This window comes from Cricetulus griseus, chromosome 2 (assembly GCF_003668045.3).
Source record: "Cricetulus griseus strain 17A/GY chromosome 2, alternate assembly CriGri-PICRH-1.0, whole genome shotgun sequence".
Lineage (NCBI taxonomy): Eukaryota > Metazoa > Chordata > Mammalia > Rodentia > Cricetidae > Cricetulus > Cricetulus griseus.
Window position 1 is genome coordinate 271,023,582 of NC_048595.1, and position 15,261 is coordinate 271,038,842.

The following is a 15,261-nucleotide window of genomic DNA, read 5'->3' on the forward strand; positions in this document are numbered from 1 at the left end:
GAGAGAGCATTAATCCTTTCAGGACAGCTCTTCCCCTGTGGCCAGACACTTCCTACCCAGCTCTGGGGACCTAGCCCCAGTGTGAGTTTTAGTGGCAACAAGCCATGTTCAAAGCATAGCAAATCTGCACCTTCAAAAGTCATAATTCAATAAAATATGAATTTTGGTTTTGTAATTACTTTTTATGTGTTGCAATTATGAAGGTAATTATGAAGTTGTGTAGCATGGCATATTGAATGTAAAAGTCACTGATTTCAACAAGAGATATTATATCATCTTATAGTGGCTCAAAGCAGAGAGTGAACTACCTTACAAAAATAAATTGACTTGTTGATACTTTCCACCGGGGCATCAAAGTAGAATCAACTCAAACTCTGAAAACTATGTGGTTTTACTAGAAATGCTCATTTCTGTTCATGTTCTTAGGTAATTATTAGCAAGTTGTAATTCTCTCCCATTCTTTTTAAATTTCCCATTGTCCTCTGTTGCCTTCAAGCCCAATAAAGCTGGTCTGTGATCTGTGACAGCAGTTACAGAGACGGCTTTAGTCTCCTTGACATGACCAGACACCGTGTCACAAGATAATGTCTTTGGTGTGAGACTGGCATACTGCTAATTATTTTTCAAAAAATAATGGCATGGCAGGACATGAAACTGGAGCCTGCTGCCTTCAGTTAATTAGGCAAGAATGAATTCGTACATGCCTATGCATAAAAAGTGGTCACTAAACGTAAATGGATGTTGGTTTTCCTCTGTTTTTTTCCCAATGAGACAGTATCTAGAAAGACCAAAAGATGATTTATCTGTGTTTAGAAGGTGTAAGGGGACTGAGTGTGTGCAATGTTGCATCTTTATTATAAATCTCATCCTGAGCCCCAATTAACAGGCCTGTCACGCACTCTCATTAAAGTCACTTTACAAAAGGAAGGCTGGAGCGTTTTAATGATACCACAGGGCAGGGTGGGAAATCAGATGTGCCCCATGAGTCCTGCTGATTGGCACATGTGTTACTTTCCAGCTGAAGCCAGGATCTGAGGCAGAGATTCTGCTTTGGAGCTATAGGATAAGAGGGGCTGAAGAGCCTCAGATGTAACGACAGTCAGTTATCCCCCTGAATCCTGTGCCCAGGGATCGTTGTAGAATTTTTGTCAGAGACTATCTAGTAGCATCCTAAACCCAGCCAAGCCATCAAAACAGCCCTTGACTCAGCAAAACTCCTAAGTTTCTACTATGTTGGGCAGAGTTCTTTCCCCTCAGTGCAGTGACTAAGGGTCCCTGTGGAACTGGTGGAAGAGTCTCCTGCAAAATAATACATTCCCTCTGTTGTGGGTTAGGTGAGATGTCTGCCATTTTCTTAAGTATTTGAATCCTTGGTTCCCATTTACTGAAGCTGTTTGCAAGAGGTTAGTAGGTGTGGCCTTGTTGGTGGGAGTGTCACTGAGAGTGGCTTTGAGGTCTATAAGTCTACTGCCATCCCTAGTTGACTCTCTGCTTCCTGTTTGTGGTTCTAGGTGTGAGCTTTCAGCTTACAGCTCCAGTTGCCATGGCAACCTACAGTCCTGTTTCCCTGCAGTGGTGGTGAGGGACTCTTATCTCCAAGTAAATACTTCCTTCTATAAGTTGCCTTAGTCATGGTGTTTTATCACAGCAACTAGGAAGTAACTAATATAGCTTGTCATGTGTGTACATGTGTGTTTACAAACATGTAGGCACATGTGTGTAGGCACTTGTCCCAAGTTGATGTCAGATGTTTTCCTCAGTTGCTCTCTGCTTTATTTCCTGAGGTAGAGTCCTCAGTAAATCCAGAGCTTGCCAATCTCAGTGTCCAAATGAGCTTTGACTGCCAACTGACACAACTTAAAGTCACCTGAGAAGTGTCAGTTAGGGAATTCCCAGAACACATTGACCTGTGGACCTGTCTGCAGAATTGTCTTGATTGTTCGTTGATGTCGGAGGACCATCTTAGGAATTTTACTGTTGTGATAAAATGCAAGAACACAAGTGACTTGGGAAGGATAGGGTTTATGTTTCACTTCCACATCACAATCCAGCATCAAAAGAAGTCAGATAGGAACTCAAGGCAGGAACCTGGAGGCCAGAACTGATTCAGAGGCCATGGAAGAATGCTGCTTACTGGATTTCTCCTTGTAGTTTCCTTAGCCTGCTTTCCTATAGTTCCAAGAACACCATCTCTGAGTTACACTGCCCACAGTGATCTGGGCCCTCTCACATCAATCATCAATTAAAAAAAATAATGCACCACTGGTATGCCCAAGGGCTGATCTGGTGAGGGTATTTTCTCAACTGAAAGTTCCCTTTTCTTAAGTGAGAGCTGGTTGTATCATGTTGCCATAAAACTAACCAGTGCAAGGTCTTAGCCCACCATGAGTAATACCTTCCCTGGGCCAGAGGTTCTGAGAGATTATACATACATACATACATACATACATACATACATACATACATAATACATACATACATACATACATACAACGCCCATGTATATGTATGTGTGTATATGTATATATGTTTGTATATGTATATATACTGGCTAAGAGGCTGGAGAGCTAGCTCAGAGTTTAAGGGCATTTGATGTGCTTGAGAATCCATTCGTATCAGGCAATACACAGTCACCTATTACTCCAGTGCCATGGGATCAAACACCCTCTTCTGGCCTCTGCAAGTACCTGCACACACAGTGTACATCACACACACACACACACACACACACACACACACACACACACACACACACTAACTCTTTGGAGTGAGGAGTGGGGAGGGGAGAACACGTAAGTTATAGCATTCCCCCTTGGTTTCTGCTTTAAGTTCTCGCTTGAGCTCCTGCACTGGCTGCCCTCAGTGATGGACTGCAATCTGTAAGCTGAAATAAACCTCCCCCCCCCAGTTGCTGCTGGACAGAGTGCTTCCCACAGCAGAAGAATGAAAGTGGAACGCTTGGTTACTTTAGCTAGTTAGTTTGTCCTGGGCATCTCCATCTCCCAAGGACTCAGGTTATGGGTGGCTGCTAGAACGCTCAGATTTTATGTGGCTTCTGAACTCTGGCCTCGTACTTGTGACAAACACCTTATGCGCTAAGCTATCTACCTCCATATCCCTCAAATAATGTTTTTAATTGGCCTATTTTCACTGGACATGGTCCTGGGTTTCACAAGGACATTTTTGTTCCTGTGTGCGATGTGGTTTGAGCACACAGCTCTCCTCTGCCGTCCCCTTTTATGCTGGATTTTTTTTTCTAATCTGTGACCTAAAAATGGTTAAGAAACAACTGTCCTAGCTTTGCTCTGCACTTTTAATAACAAAGGAGGTTAGGAGGAATTTGGTTTAGCATGTCAGATAGATTTAGATTTGAATTGTCTGCAATACATCTAAATTGGATGGATTTGGGCAGACTGAACCCAAGCATTCTCTAGTATAACCTGAGGATAGGAAGGCTTATTTTAAAGTTGTAGTTATAGATAAAACTAAATATAGAAAGAGTGCATGCTAAGAACATTCTCTCCTTCTAGTTACTTCAGAATACAAAGGAACAGAATAGAAAGCCTCCTGCTCTATTGCATGTTGGCTCATGCCCAGATCTGTGCATGGTGCCTGGCACACTGTAGATACCAAATGTTGGTTCAATGGATGGACAGAATGCCTTGGTATAATTCCCCAGGGAAGTCTTTGCCTACAGTGATATTTCTTCAAAGCACTTGTTTTCTAAGAGAGATTCTGGTGCCATCTTTGGTTTTGTAGATGCCTTTCCGAGACATTTAGCCCCAAGTCCTGCAAAAACCTTCTGGATACATGAGAAGGCTTGATCTGCTTAGCCCATGTTCTAAGACATGATCTGTGCCAGGACATGGCAGACTAGTATGTAGAGCTGATCTGGCCCTTGCCTGGTTTCAAAAATACAGATTTATTGGTGCATGGCCATGTTCATTGACTTACTTGTTGTCTGTGGCTGCCTCTCTATCTGGCAGAGTCAGACAGTTTCAACAGAGACCACGTGAAATTCACAGCAGCTCTCATTAACTGTTTTTGCATTGAAAAATTCTGCCTCTCCCTGCTCTACAGTCACCCACTCCTTACTTCAACTATTTGGGACTTTTTTTTTTCTATTTTATTTTGCATAAGAGTCTCCATTCATTACTTTCATTGAGCTGACTAGCCTCAAACTTGGAGCAGTACTCTTGCTTCAACCTCTCAAGTTCTGGGATTACAGGTATAAACTGTTTTGCCCAACTCAATATTAGCTTTAAGATTGTTCGTTTTAATGAATGGGAGGCAAAGACCTATCAAAATTATGATTTGGTTCAGGTCTGAGTGAATCCGTAGCCCATGGACTTCACACTAACAACTGATACCTTTCAACTCAGCACAAACCTAGTGTTGAAACAACCCCAGCCTAGCAGGCCTGCCTTCATGACAGTGTGAAAAGCAGTCTGGGAAAGTGCTTCAGAGTCATGATACACCCCGGAAGTCCTGGAATTTGTCTGAAGCCTAGGGTAGAGTAAGGACTATAGAGACTCTGTGCAGATGGAAGGATGGGTGGTAGTGACTTTTAAGGTGTATATGAACACAATATTGCTTCCCGAGGGGCATTTACAAAGGAATGCCTATGGTTGCTGCATGTGGCACTCACACTAGCCTTGAACTAGAATATATAATGCACGTGCAATGTCAGCCTACAACTACCCCATAGGTGTCTCCTGTGCCATCTATTTAGCTATAAGAGCTTTTGACTTCCTGGGTTGCTTCTTGGTGTTATGCCTTCATTGATTGATCTGACTCCAAATCAAAGTTGAAAGTTCTTTCATAGTAAATTCGTCCTGATGGAGATTTGATTGTTTTGGGGTTTACAGGTCAAATCCAGGGCTGCTTTTGCTGTTACCTCATCAGTCCATTATCCCTCCTCCTCCCTCTGTTTTCATATTTCTAATTAATTTTTCAAGCTTATGAACTGGTTATGACTGAACAAGGGAAGCAAAATTGGAAGTCTTATCTCTTCCTTCTATAATCGACTGCTCAGCAGGGTTTTTGCCTTGTCACTGAGAAGGGCAGATAATACTGATAACAGTGACAAAGTTACAGCCACCCATCTGGAAGGAACATATTTGGGTAATTCATCTCTGTGCCAAAGGATGTACTTCATGTAAACTGGCAGGGATGTTCATCCATTGTCATGTAAAAATGGATGTTGGATCATTGGATTGGCAAGGGGAGAGGTGAGAAGGATTAGGCACCAAGTGTTCTTCTTGCTGGGCTGTTGTCAGCTGTCTCTACAGCTGACATCAGGGAGGGTCATAGGCTCTCACTTTGTCAGTAGGGAGCTGCTGGTGGAAGATTCCACAGGAAGGCTTCAGAGCTGTGGGGTGGACAGGAAGGAATCAGGCTATAATAAAATTTATTTCATTGTATTCTATAGCAGTGACCCTTATTCCCCCACAAATGAAACCCTAGAGTCTAACTCTGTGGCTCACTCACTTATCTTTCTGGCTTCTGCTGAAAATATAAATGAATTAAAATGAAAAAAAAGACAATGGGACTGCTTTGGTGTATTGGAGGTAAACAGGGAAAATGGAATGGTGTAACGATAACTCTTTCTACTAGCCGCCTGAGTTCTGCCACCGCATTAGGGCCCCCAAATAACATTAATATTAGTTATAATGTTGCTGGCCAATGACTAGGATTTCTTATTTGCTAGCTCAAGCTTAAATATCAACCATAACCATTAACTTATATATTTTATAAAGACTTATCAAGCGGCATGTGTCCTCTCTTCCCAGGATCACATAGTGACTCTCCTCTTTTACTACATTTCCCAGAATCCTCCTCGACTCCTAGCCCCACCTATCTTGCTTCCCTATTGGCCAACAGTGCTTTATTTATCAACCAATAAGACAAACATATACACAGAAGGACTTCCCCTATCAGAGTGGCATTTGTTCTGTTGTACCACTGGAACCAATGGGGGAATTATGGGTTGATTAAAATAGCAAATAATGGATTGATTAAAATCCTTGACCTGTTGTTTAATTATCTAAAGTCAACGCCTCTAATACAAAATCCTTTTGTCTTTGTGGCTCTTTTGGGTTGTTCCTAACATGCTTTAATTCTCTGGTTTGTTTGTTTATTTGTTTGTTTGTTTTTGTGTTTAAGCTTTAGGCAGTCAAAGTAGCTCTCTATCTTTTGTATTTTTTTTTTTTTTTTGTGCCTCTCATTGGCCAAAGCTGCTGATCTATGGCTATATTTATATCTTGGGAATATGTGTAGTCTAGATTTGATAGAGACTATAGAAGAAAATTGAAAAATATGAATGACCATTGTATTCTTTGAGTTGGGGAGGAATTGGCAAATTAATAGAATTTTAAATTTTATGGATAAAGAATGCTAATGGTGATGTGATGACTTCTCAGGCAAGGAAAAGGCTCTGAGTGGGACATAGAGGTTGATGTAAATACTGCTCCCTAGAGTTGCTCATATATGGTGTACTGGGTATGAGCAGCTCATTAATCTGGGGAAAGAGAAAGCAGGTTCAAAGACCTGCTATGTTGTAATTAGCGTGCTGTATACCCATTAGAGGAAGTAATTGTATTTGTTCTTCCTGTAGCCACATTAAAAAGGCAAGCTCCTGATGTATCGTCATTTCTGCACAGCTTTGTTGCTCTCTAAGTTGTATGTAATTTCATGATGGGTTATAGGTTTTTGTGTGGCAGTGGGGGGTTGGGGTAGTGGTGGTGGGGATTGGGGTGGGGGTGCATCATAAGGCCTACAGTGCATGACTGACAATTTTGCCAAGCTCACATGTTGTACTTACTTCTATGTCTGCCAGGGAGAAATGCCTGCTGCCTCTCCAGTTGGCTTTGGAATCAAAGAATGTGAAGCTGGCCCAACATGCTTTGGCTGGGATGCAGGTATGACTTTAACTGGGTGCAGTCATGTGATAGAAGCTGACAGACCGCATTAGCATTGAAGGAGCAAATCATTAGCATGTTAAATACTGGCTGTCTAAAAATTTGGTTGAATTCAGATAATAGCTGCAGAAGGTGTTAGTATTCAGGCATCTGTATTGGCTTGCCCTTGGGGTTCTGACAGGGTATGCCCTCAGCTGCAGCCACTAAGAGCACCACCTGTGTACATCACTACTTTCCCTTTTAAAAGGGTCCTGACCACCTCCCATCCCCCCCCACTCTCTCTCTCTCTCTGCCTGTCTCTCTGTCTTTTCTTCTTCCCTCTCTCTCTGCTTTCTCTTCTCTTTTGCTGCTTCTGTCCCCAGAGGCAGTCCTCACAGATCTCCTTATAGCCTCCAGAATGTCTCTAGATACAGCATTACTTGACTGAGCCTCTGTAGTCAAGCACTGATTCACAGGGACCCAGCTAAGCCCAAGAAGTTCATTATCAAGTCAGATTTCATCTGGGTTCCACATCTGTGATTTGGTGCAATCAGGATTGAGAGTAATTGAAAAGATGTTATTTTTTTTCATCAATTTATCTTAGTAAATTTTCATACAATGATGTCTTATAAATTGGGCAGACTCCCCCATACCCTCTAGCTTTCCCTTTCTCCCCTCCCACTCTCATTACATTAGTACCCTTTGTTTCCCTAGACAGTTCCCTTCTATTTTCATGCTATGTATCCATACATGATTTTTTGTTGTTATCTACATGACACTTGCTAACCACAAATGAGAGAAAACATGACACTTGTTTTTCTGGAACCAGCTGAATATGATGATCTTCATTGTATCTGTTTCCCTGAACATGGCATGGCATTTTGATTGGTGTATATTCACCATGCTTGATAATGAGATCTCATAAAGATGTTTCATACATGTATATCATATACTTTGACAGTATTCACCCTACTTTCCTCTTCTCTCTTCCCCAAGCCCCTCTGTTTCCCCTCTCCCCCTTTCTCAGCCCCATGTTTCCATTCTTTCCCAGACATCTTCCTTCTACTGAGGGATATCTGATTTTATGTCTCTGTAAAATATAAGCCCTGGGAATAGGGGAAAACATCATATTTGTCTTTCTGAATCTGAACTTGTTTTTTTTTTTTTTTTTTTTTTTTTTTTTTTTTTTTTTTTTACTCTACAGTTAGGCCAGTGAATGGATTAATATATCATATTTCTAGAACAAAACTGCAAAGAATAGAAAAAATTATTTGGTCTAATCCAAAAAGTGAGATTACTTGAACACGTCTTTCTCTGAGCATTTGTGTTTTATACCAGAGTGGCTCTAATCCAGGCTGTATGAACACATTGATTTTATAAGGCCTTTGGTCTCTAGAGGCACAGTGAAGATCAAGTGATGTTTGTTCTTTTTGCCTTCATGTTAGCATGGGCAATTCCTCAGGATTTTTAGGCTCAGGGTCCCTACTTACTGCCTTCTAAAAGTGAAGCCCTATGAAAGAGTCAGAAATCAGGTCCCATTAGCTTCAGTGGATTGGAAGTAGATACAGTGTATTTTAACAAATAAAAGCATAGAAAATTTTGATGCATCATTGTTAATCTTCTTCAGAGGCTTTTGATCTCTAGAATTGGGCCATCCGCAGACATAAATAAGGATTTGTTTTGACCTGTTGCATTTCTCTTTTTTCTCCAGTATCATGTAGATTTCCCATTGTGCTTTTCTTTTTCCAATTCTGTGACATTCAAAGCTGCAGTTCCATGTTTTCAAGAGCTTGCTTAATTGTATTCATGTTGGTGATTAATGGCGGAGTCTTCCTTTTATGAGTCTGCCCCTTGCTCCCTATGGCCTGGTAACTTTAGGCACAAGCGCAGAGCTTCTAGGCCTTTCTCACTATAAGACAGCTCCAATATGAACTTCAACTCTGGACTTCTCTGAGGGATGCTATAAGATTTGAAACAGGTTCCTACTGTAGCTCACTTACAATGGAAAAGAACACATTGGGCCAAGAATAAATATAAAGTCCTATGCTGAGTCTCAGTGGGGGGACAAATCCATTGCATGAGTTCAAAATTGGAGAGAAAACTTAATTGCAGCCTTTGTGGGTAAGAATTGGGCTTTCAGGGGGAGAGAGCATAGAACGTACTGTGACTGTTGGCAACATTCTAACTGGAGAATGTGACTCAAGCTGTGCATCACTCTCTAGTGTCAGGCCATGACAAAAGCCCTTTGCTCATTCCCAGGGCACATTTTGCATGTGTTTTGGATGCTTCATCTATGTGGCTCTAAAGAAGTGAGAGAGAGTAGAGTTGTAGGTTCCTAAACATAACAAAATCTTTTGAAAAATAAGCATTGTCCTGAAGTAGCAAAAAGCTAATCCACAAGCTCCCCTGATGTCCCCATGCAAGTGAATTCTTTCATTTTTCTAGTGGGATATATATTAAGGTTTGGGGATTTGGGAATAATTTCCAGAAAAATGACGCTCACATTAGGTAATAAAACATAAATATCTAAAAAATGAATTTATGCTCTCAAGACATTTTCCTGTCATGTGACAGAACTTTACATTCAATAAAAGTGTACCTGTGAGTGATTGTTTGGTGAGTTTGGGTTCTTCTTTGCACTCTCATCCTTCATTCCCACTTTCTGCATCACCTAGATGGTTAGCCCATAGCATGGTACTGGCTGAAATGTATCATGAATTAACTAGCCTTAGAAAGACACCAAAACCCATTCTTCTTAAGTGTTACAAGTTTTTCCTCTCAGTGGCCTGATGACCTCCAGCTAGATACTCCTGAGTCAGGAAAATGAGCATCGTACATAATAAGCTAGAACAGCAAAGGCTGCAATCACTGCCTTGTGCCTCTTTCCAGAAGCTCCTGTCAGAAGAGAGGTTTGTATCCATGGAGACAGACTCTGATGAGAAGCAACTGCTCAATCAGATCCTAAACGCCGTGAAAGTGACGCCTTCGCTCAATGAGGACCTGCAGGTGGAAGTGATGAAGGTTGGTGTGACATGGGAACAATTGCACATCAATAGGAAATGGGCACATTGTGACCCTGGCACTTACTGTCTCAAAGCTGCCTTTCTACTGTAACTGTGTCATTGCATGGTACAGTCATCTTATCTGGGTTATCATCCTGGCTGTGGCCTTCCAACCTCAGCTTGATTGTTTAAGAGTGACAAGGTGCAGTTACAAGAAGTGAGGACTGTGCCCTGATCTGGCGTATGTCAAATGTGTGCAGTTTCAGCTTGGGGATCAAGCTGACCATTTGGGTTCTGTGCCTGCCTGTATGCTCTACACCAAAGCAAAAACCTAATCCTATTTGCCACAGACTGAGACTTAACACAGCCAGTGTGGCAGGAGGAAGGCCACCCCTCAGAATCATATCAGAATTATGATCTGTTTTCCTCCTCAGGTTTTATCAGCCAGACCTGAGGAGGTGGCTCAATGGGGAAAGTGCTTGCTGGGCAAGCATTAGGATGGAAGTTCAGACCCCTAATACCCACATGAAAGATGGGTAAGGGAGAATTCATCTATTAATCAAACACAAGCAGTTGGGGAGGGACAGGTGAGTTCTGTGGGCCTCCTGGCCAGTCAGTGCTAGCTAAGTGCTGAGTTTCTGGTTCCCTGAGAGAACCTGTTCTAAAAATAAGGAGGAAAGAGAAGTCAGCTTCTGGCTTCCACATGCATATGTACAGCAATGCATACTCACGCCTCTGCCTCCCACAGGTGCACAGATGTGCACCCTACATACTCCCCCACATAGAGGCTCCCATATATACACCCATGGATATACCCACACACTTACACATTATATTAGTCATATCTCCTCTTTGTTCGTTACCACTTCCCTTTAGGGTTGGTATTTCTCCTTCCCATCCTTTATTCTGGAAAACTACTGAAATCCATCATTCTGATTGGCATGTGTCATGATCTGGGTAGGAATGCTGGGTAGGAAATGGTGGACTTTGCCCCAGAGTAACTGTGGCCACAGAAGCACACCATGAACTAACAAGATGGCTTTTAATACAGTCAGCTCTTTTCCGCCCTAAAGGAGTGTGTGGAGAGGAATATTCAAGAACAGATGGTGTCAAGTCATGGTTGACTTTTTCCTAAACATACACTGTAAGGATTTGTCTTAGACAAAGCATTTCACTTTGGGGGTTTCAATTTCTCCACCAGAAGAGATTGTCTTCAGTCAGTATTGCCCTAACTTGACCTTCCTGGGTTGGTGGGGAGTTTAGGTACTGATCAATACTTAGACTCTGAAGTACACCTGCCTGGTTTGACCCTCCTCCTTCCATCCACAGCAGAGCATCTTGGGACAGAGCCCTTAACCATTCTTTGTCTTGACTTTCTCTTCTTTCTTTTGTTTGTTTGTTTGTTTGTTTGTTTTCAAGACAGAATTTCTGTGTGTAGCCCTGGCTATCCGGGAACTCACTCTGTAGACCAAGATGGCCTCAGTCTCAGGGGCTTCGTCTGCTTTAATGTTAGTACTGACCCAATACAATTCCTTAGTATGAAGCAAGGCAGTGTTATAAAAACTTGACATGCTGTCTGTCAAAAAGCAAGTTCTTTGCGAGTTCTATGTTCTTGGATGCTGCCTCTGCTTCCTGCTCCTTTTGAATGGGCACCGATGTGGTAGGTCTAGGAACATGCACTTTTCTCCAGTGTCTCAAGTGAGACTCAGAAACAGCAGACAGAGAGAACCTACCTGCTGGTTGATTTTTCAGGTCTCATTCATCTTTAACTCTCTTTGCTTCTACAGCATGCACTTGGCCTTATCCTTTGATATATTTTGGCACCTATGTACTATATACACATATCAACTAGGCTATAAGCATTCCTAGATGTGCTTTACTTCTCCATTGCCTCTGTGCCGTTCTTTGTGTGTATGTGTGTGTCCTTGTATGCACAGACATGTGGAAGCCAGAGATTGATATCAGAGGTTTTCATTGATGATTGTCCGCCTTGTGTTTTGAGACAGGGTCACTCACTGAACTTGGAGCTGGCCAATTTGTCTACAAGTTCCAGGGTCACTCCTGTCCCTGCCAGCACTGGCTTATGGATGCATGCTGCCCACAGCAGGCTTTTAACATGGGTGCTGAGGATCTGAGCACAGGCCATCCTGTTTGCATGGCAAGCACTTTTCCTAATGAGCAGTCGTCCCAGCCCTCCTCTGTGCCACTCTTGGAGAGGCAAAGCTGGCCACCTTGCATTTGGGACTTCCAAGTGTAGTCTTAAGGGTCTACTGCCTCTGAAATCTCATGCTAGATTAGAATATTACAATTTTCATCTCTCCTCTCTATGCACAGGGGATTTCAAAACAATTTTATAGTGATTTCTAGAAACTTGTCTTCTTTATCTTGTAATGACCCAGGCAAGTGACTTATAATTAAGTTCTAGTTTTGCTAATATTGCTACTGTATCAAAATACAGTATCTACCCACCTATTCTCCCAAAAATTATACTGAGAAAAAAAAATAGAATTAGTTGGGCCATAGGAGGAAAGACTAGATTCCCATTACATCAGAAGAATGTGTTGATTTAGTCTGTGTTTTTCTATGTAACTCATTCACATAAGAAGTTATTTAAACAAGATATTTGTATGAATATTTTACAGGCACGTATTTGAGGGGTTTTTGTTTTTGTTGTTCTGTGGGGGTTTTGGTTTTGGATTTCTTTGGCGAGGGGTCCCACTCTAACTTTGGTTCATGTAGAACTTTTTTTTTTTTTTTTTTTTTTTTTTTTTTCCCGAGACAGGGTTTCTCTATGGCTTTGGAGACTGTCCTGGAACTAGCTCTTGTAGACCAGGCTGGTCTCGAACTCACAGAGATCCTCTGCCTCTGCCTCCCGATTGCTGGGATTAAAGGCGTGAGCTACCACCGCCCAGCTTCATGTAGAACTTTGTAGCTCAGGCTTGCCTCAAACTCAGATGGCTTTCTTCCTTCTTCATCCTCCCAAAAGCTAGGATTATAGGTATGCACCACCATGCCTGGTCCAAAAAAATTAAAACGGGACATAGTAAACATTTTCAAATGTTGATCTGGAGAAATACTTTTCTGTTATGCCTGTCCAACACTGCACAGTACATGTCTATAAAACACCCTGGTGATACCCAGGAAGCACAGGTTCCCTTCTGAGTACTGAGTCTCATTGATAAAGGAATTTAGAAGTGGGCTCAGAAGAAGCTCCAGATAAAAACAACAGGACTGGCTTGGAATCTCAGCAGCTGCTGGGGGCGGGGGTTGGGGGGGGGAATAGAATGACGGCCACACCTTTTAGAGTTAGGGTCCAAGAAAGCCAGCTTGTTCCCCGATGGAGGTTGACCAGCAGCTGTGTGGCAGAAGGGGAGGAAGCTTCAGAGAAAGACTTAGAAAGACAAGAGTCTCAGGAGAAGCATGCTTAGGCTTAGTATCCGGAAGAAAAAGATGTAAAAAAAAGAAGGAAAGGAAAGCTACTCTTTTTTGAGTTATAACTCTGAAAAGCAGGCAGGCTCAGCAGTGCTGCATGGCAGCTCTGTAAGCAGGGGCGCTGGGGGCGGGGCTTCTGGGAAATACAAGCTGATTATCTCATTAAGGGACTAATTATGCCTCCCATCTTTCACTGAATCAGATTTCCTTTGGCCAGTCTCCTAGGCAGGTGACTGACAGACCCAGGCAGATTAATTCTTAAGGGAGAAATAGTAGCACTCCTATCTTTGGGGGCCAGGGGTAGAACTCAGATTCCATTCTTTTGTTCAGGAACAAGTAGCTCTCCCTTACTGGGCCTTGAGAAATCCTCAATAGCACCACCATTTGATAAAACATTTTAAATCCGAAGGAGGACAGTTTACTTTTCTCATTTAAATAAGAGGTGGCGTCTCTTTTCAATGGCCGATAAGCCTGCTAATACTGTGTTTTTATTTTACTGGTTTTTTAAGTTTCTGTCATGGATTTTATTCACATACTTGCTGTTAGTGCTTATAAGCACAAGAAATTGAATCAGGTCACACTCCTAAAGAATGTATAACCAGAATATTAAGTTCCTGGAGAGAAAAATATTATGGTTTCTCTTTTAGAGGTTTTTAAAAAGAGCAAACAAAATTAGCTGATAACGAAAGCCAGGATTTCAAGGATAGCAGCTTTCCCCACTTAGAAAGAAGATTCTAGACTTTCAGTCAAAAAGGGTTAAAACAAGTCAGTGATGCTTGGTTCTAACAAATTAAAGAGGAGTGATGTTAAATTACTTAGTGTGGGAGCTGCTTCACACAGTTTTACTATTTAGAGAGAGAGAAGGTAATTTTGATTTATTGAAATGGCCACGGAATCCAAATAAAAATTTTATAGCTTGAACAAATAAAGTGTCAGGGCTATACAGAATGAGAAAGAAGGTTTCTCCAAAGATAGATTACCTATGAAATGGATTCATAGATGTCAGGAGACTATTTAATATTTAAGCTAAATGCAAGTCTGCTTTGGTAACATTTTCCCCTCATATGCGTCATTTCCATAAATGCCACACAGAATTTACAAGGAGCCATGGATATAACTAATGGCATTGCTGCCTAGAGTAATTAGGTCTTTCCTTCTTTGTAATGGATAACCTTTAGTGAGGTTATTAACTGATACAGCTGGCTTAGCCTTCAAAGACTGGAAGGAATTATGACTCGCAGCCTACCTCTGCAAGCCATAGAGAGAGATGTGAGCATCCTATCTAGGGAATGCAGACTGGCTGTGGTGATAAGACAGGATACATGACCCTCTAAAGTCATTTGACGAGAGTGCTACTATCGGATGTATTATTTTATGTACATCCTTGGATAATAGAGATGAATGCTAGTGGGGTAATTATACATTTCAAAGAGGAAATGACAGGGGTGGATTATTTAAAATTTATTATGTATCAGACACTTTGCAAGTACTTTACATTCATACCAAGGTCATACAGCTAGTCATACAGAGTCAGTATTTGAACAGTAATTCAGTCTGAGGGGAAATATGTTCTCTTAAACAGTGGATTCCATTCTCTGCTAAATCTACACTGACAAGTGGTAGACATTACTATCCCATTGTATAGATGGCTGAACAGAAAACTTAAGGCATGAACTACTGAAGGGGAAAGCTAGGAGTGGCTGGGAGAGTCTTGTGTTTTCTGTGCCCCCCAACCCCCAAAATAATCTGCCCTCACCCACTCTATGAGATTCAAATTGGATTTTGTGGTTAATCAGGCTTAACAATACAAAGTAAGGTGTCGTGTACAACCTCGGACAATAGTGCTTTAAAGTGTCCTACAGTTTTTTATATACATTGTTTTTTTTTTTTTTTCTAATGACCTGGAGGCATTGAAGAAAAATCAACTA

The 15,261-nt window shown here is 41.7% G+C and overlaps 1 protein-coding gene across 1 annotated transcript in view; it reads left to right on the forward strand.

Moving 5' to 3' along the window:
• The window catches only part of Arfgef3 (ARFGEF family member 3), a 142,183-nt gene that overhangs the window by 38,003 nt on the left and 88,919 nt on the right, over window positions 1-15,261 (forward strand). The window contains exons 3-4 of the mRNA XM_027401943.2: window positions 6,839-6,920; window positions 9,789-9,920. Coding sequence (XP_027257744.1) covers window positions 6,839-6,920; window positions 9,789-9,920 — 214 coding nt within the window. The remainder of the gene's footprint in view (window positions 1-6,838; window positions 6,921-9,788; window positions 9,921-15,261) is intronic.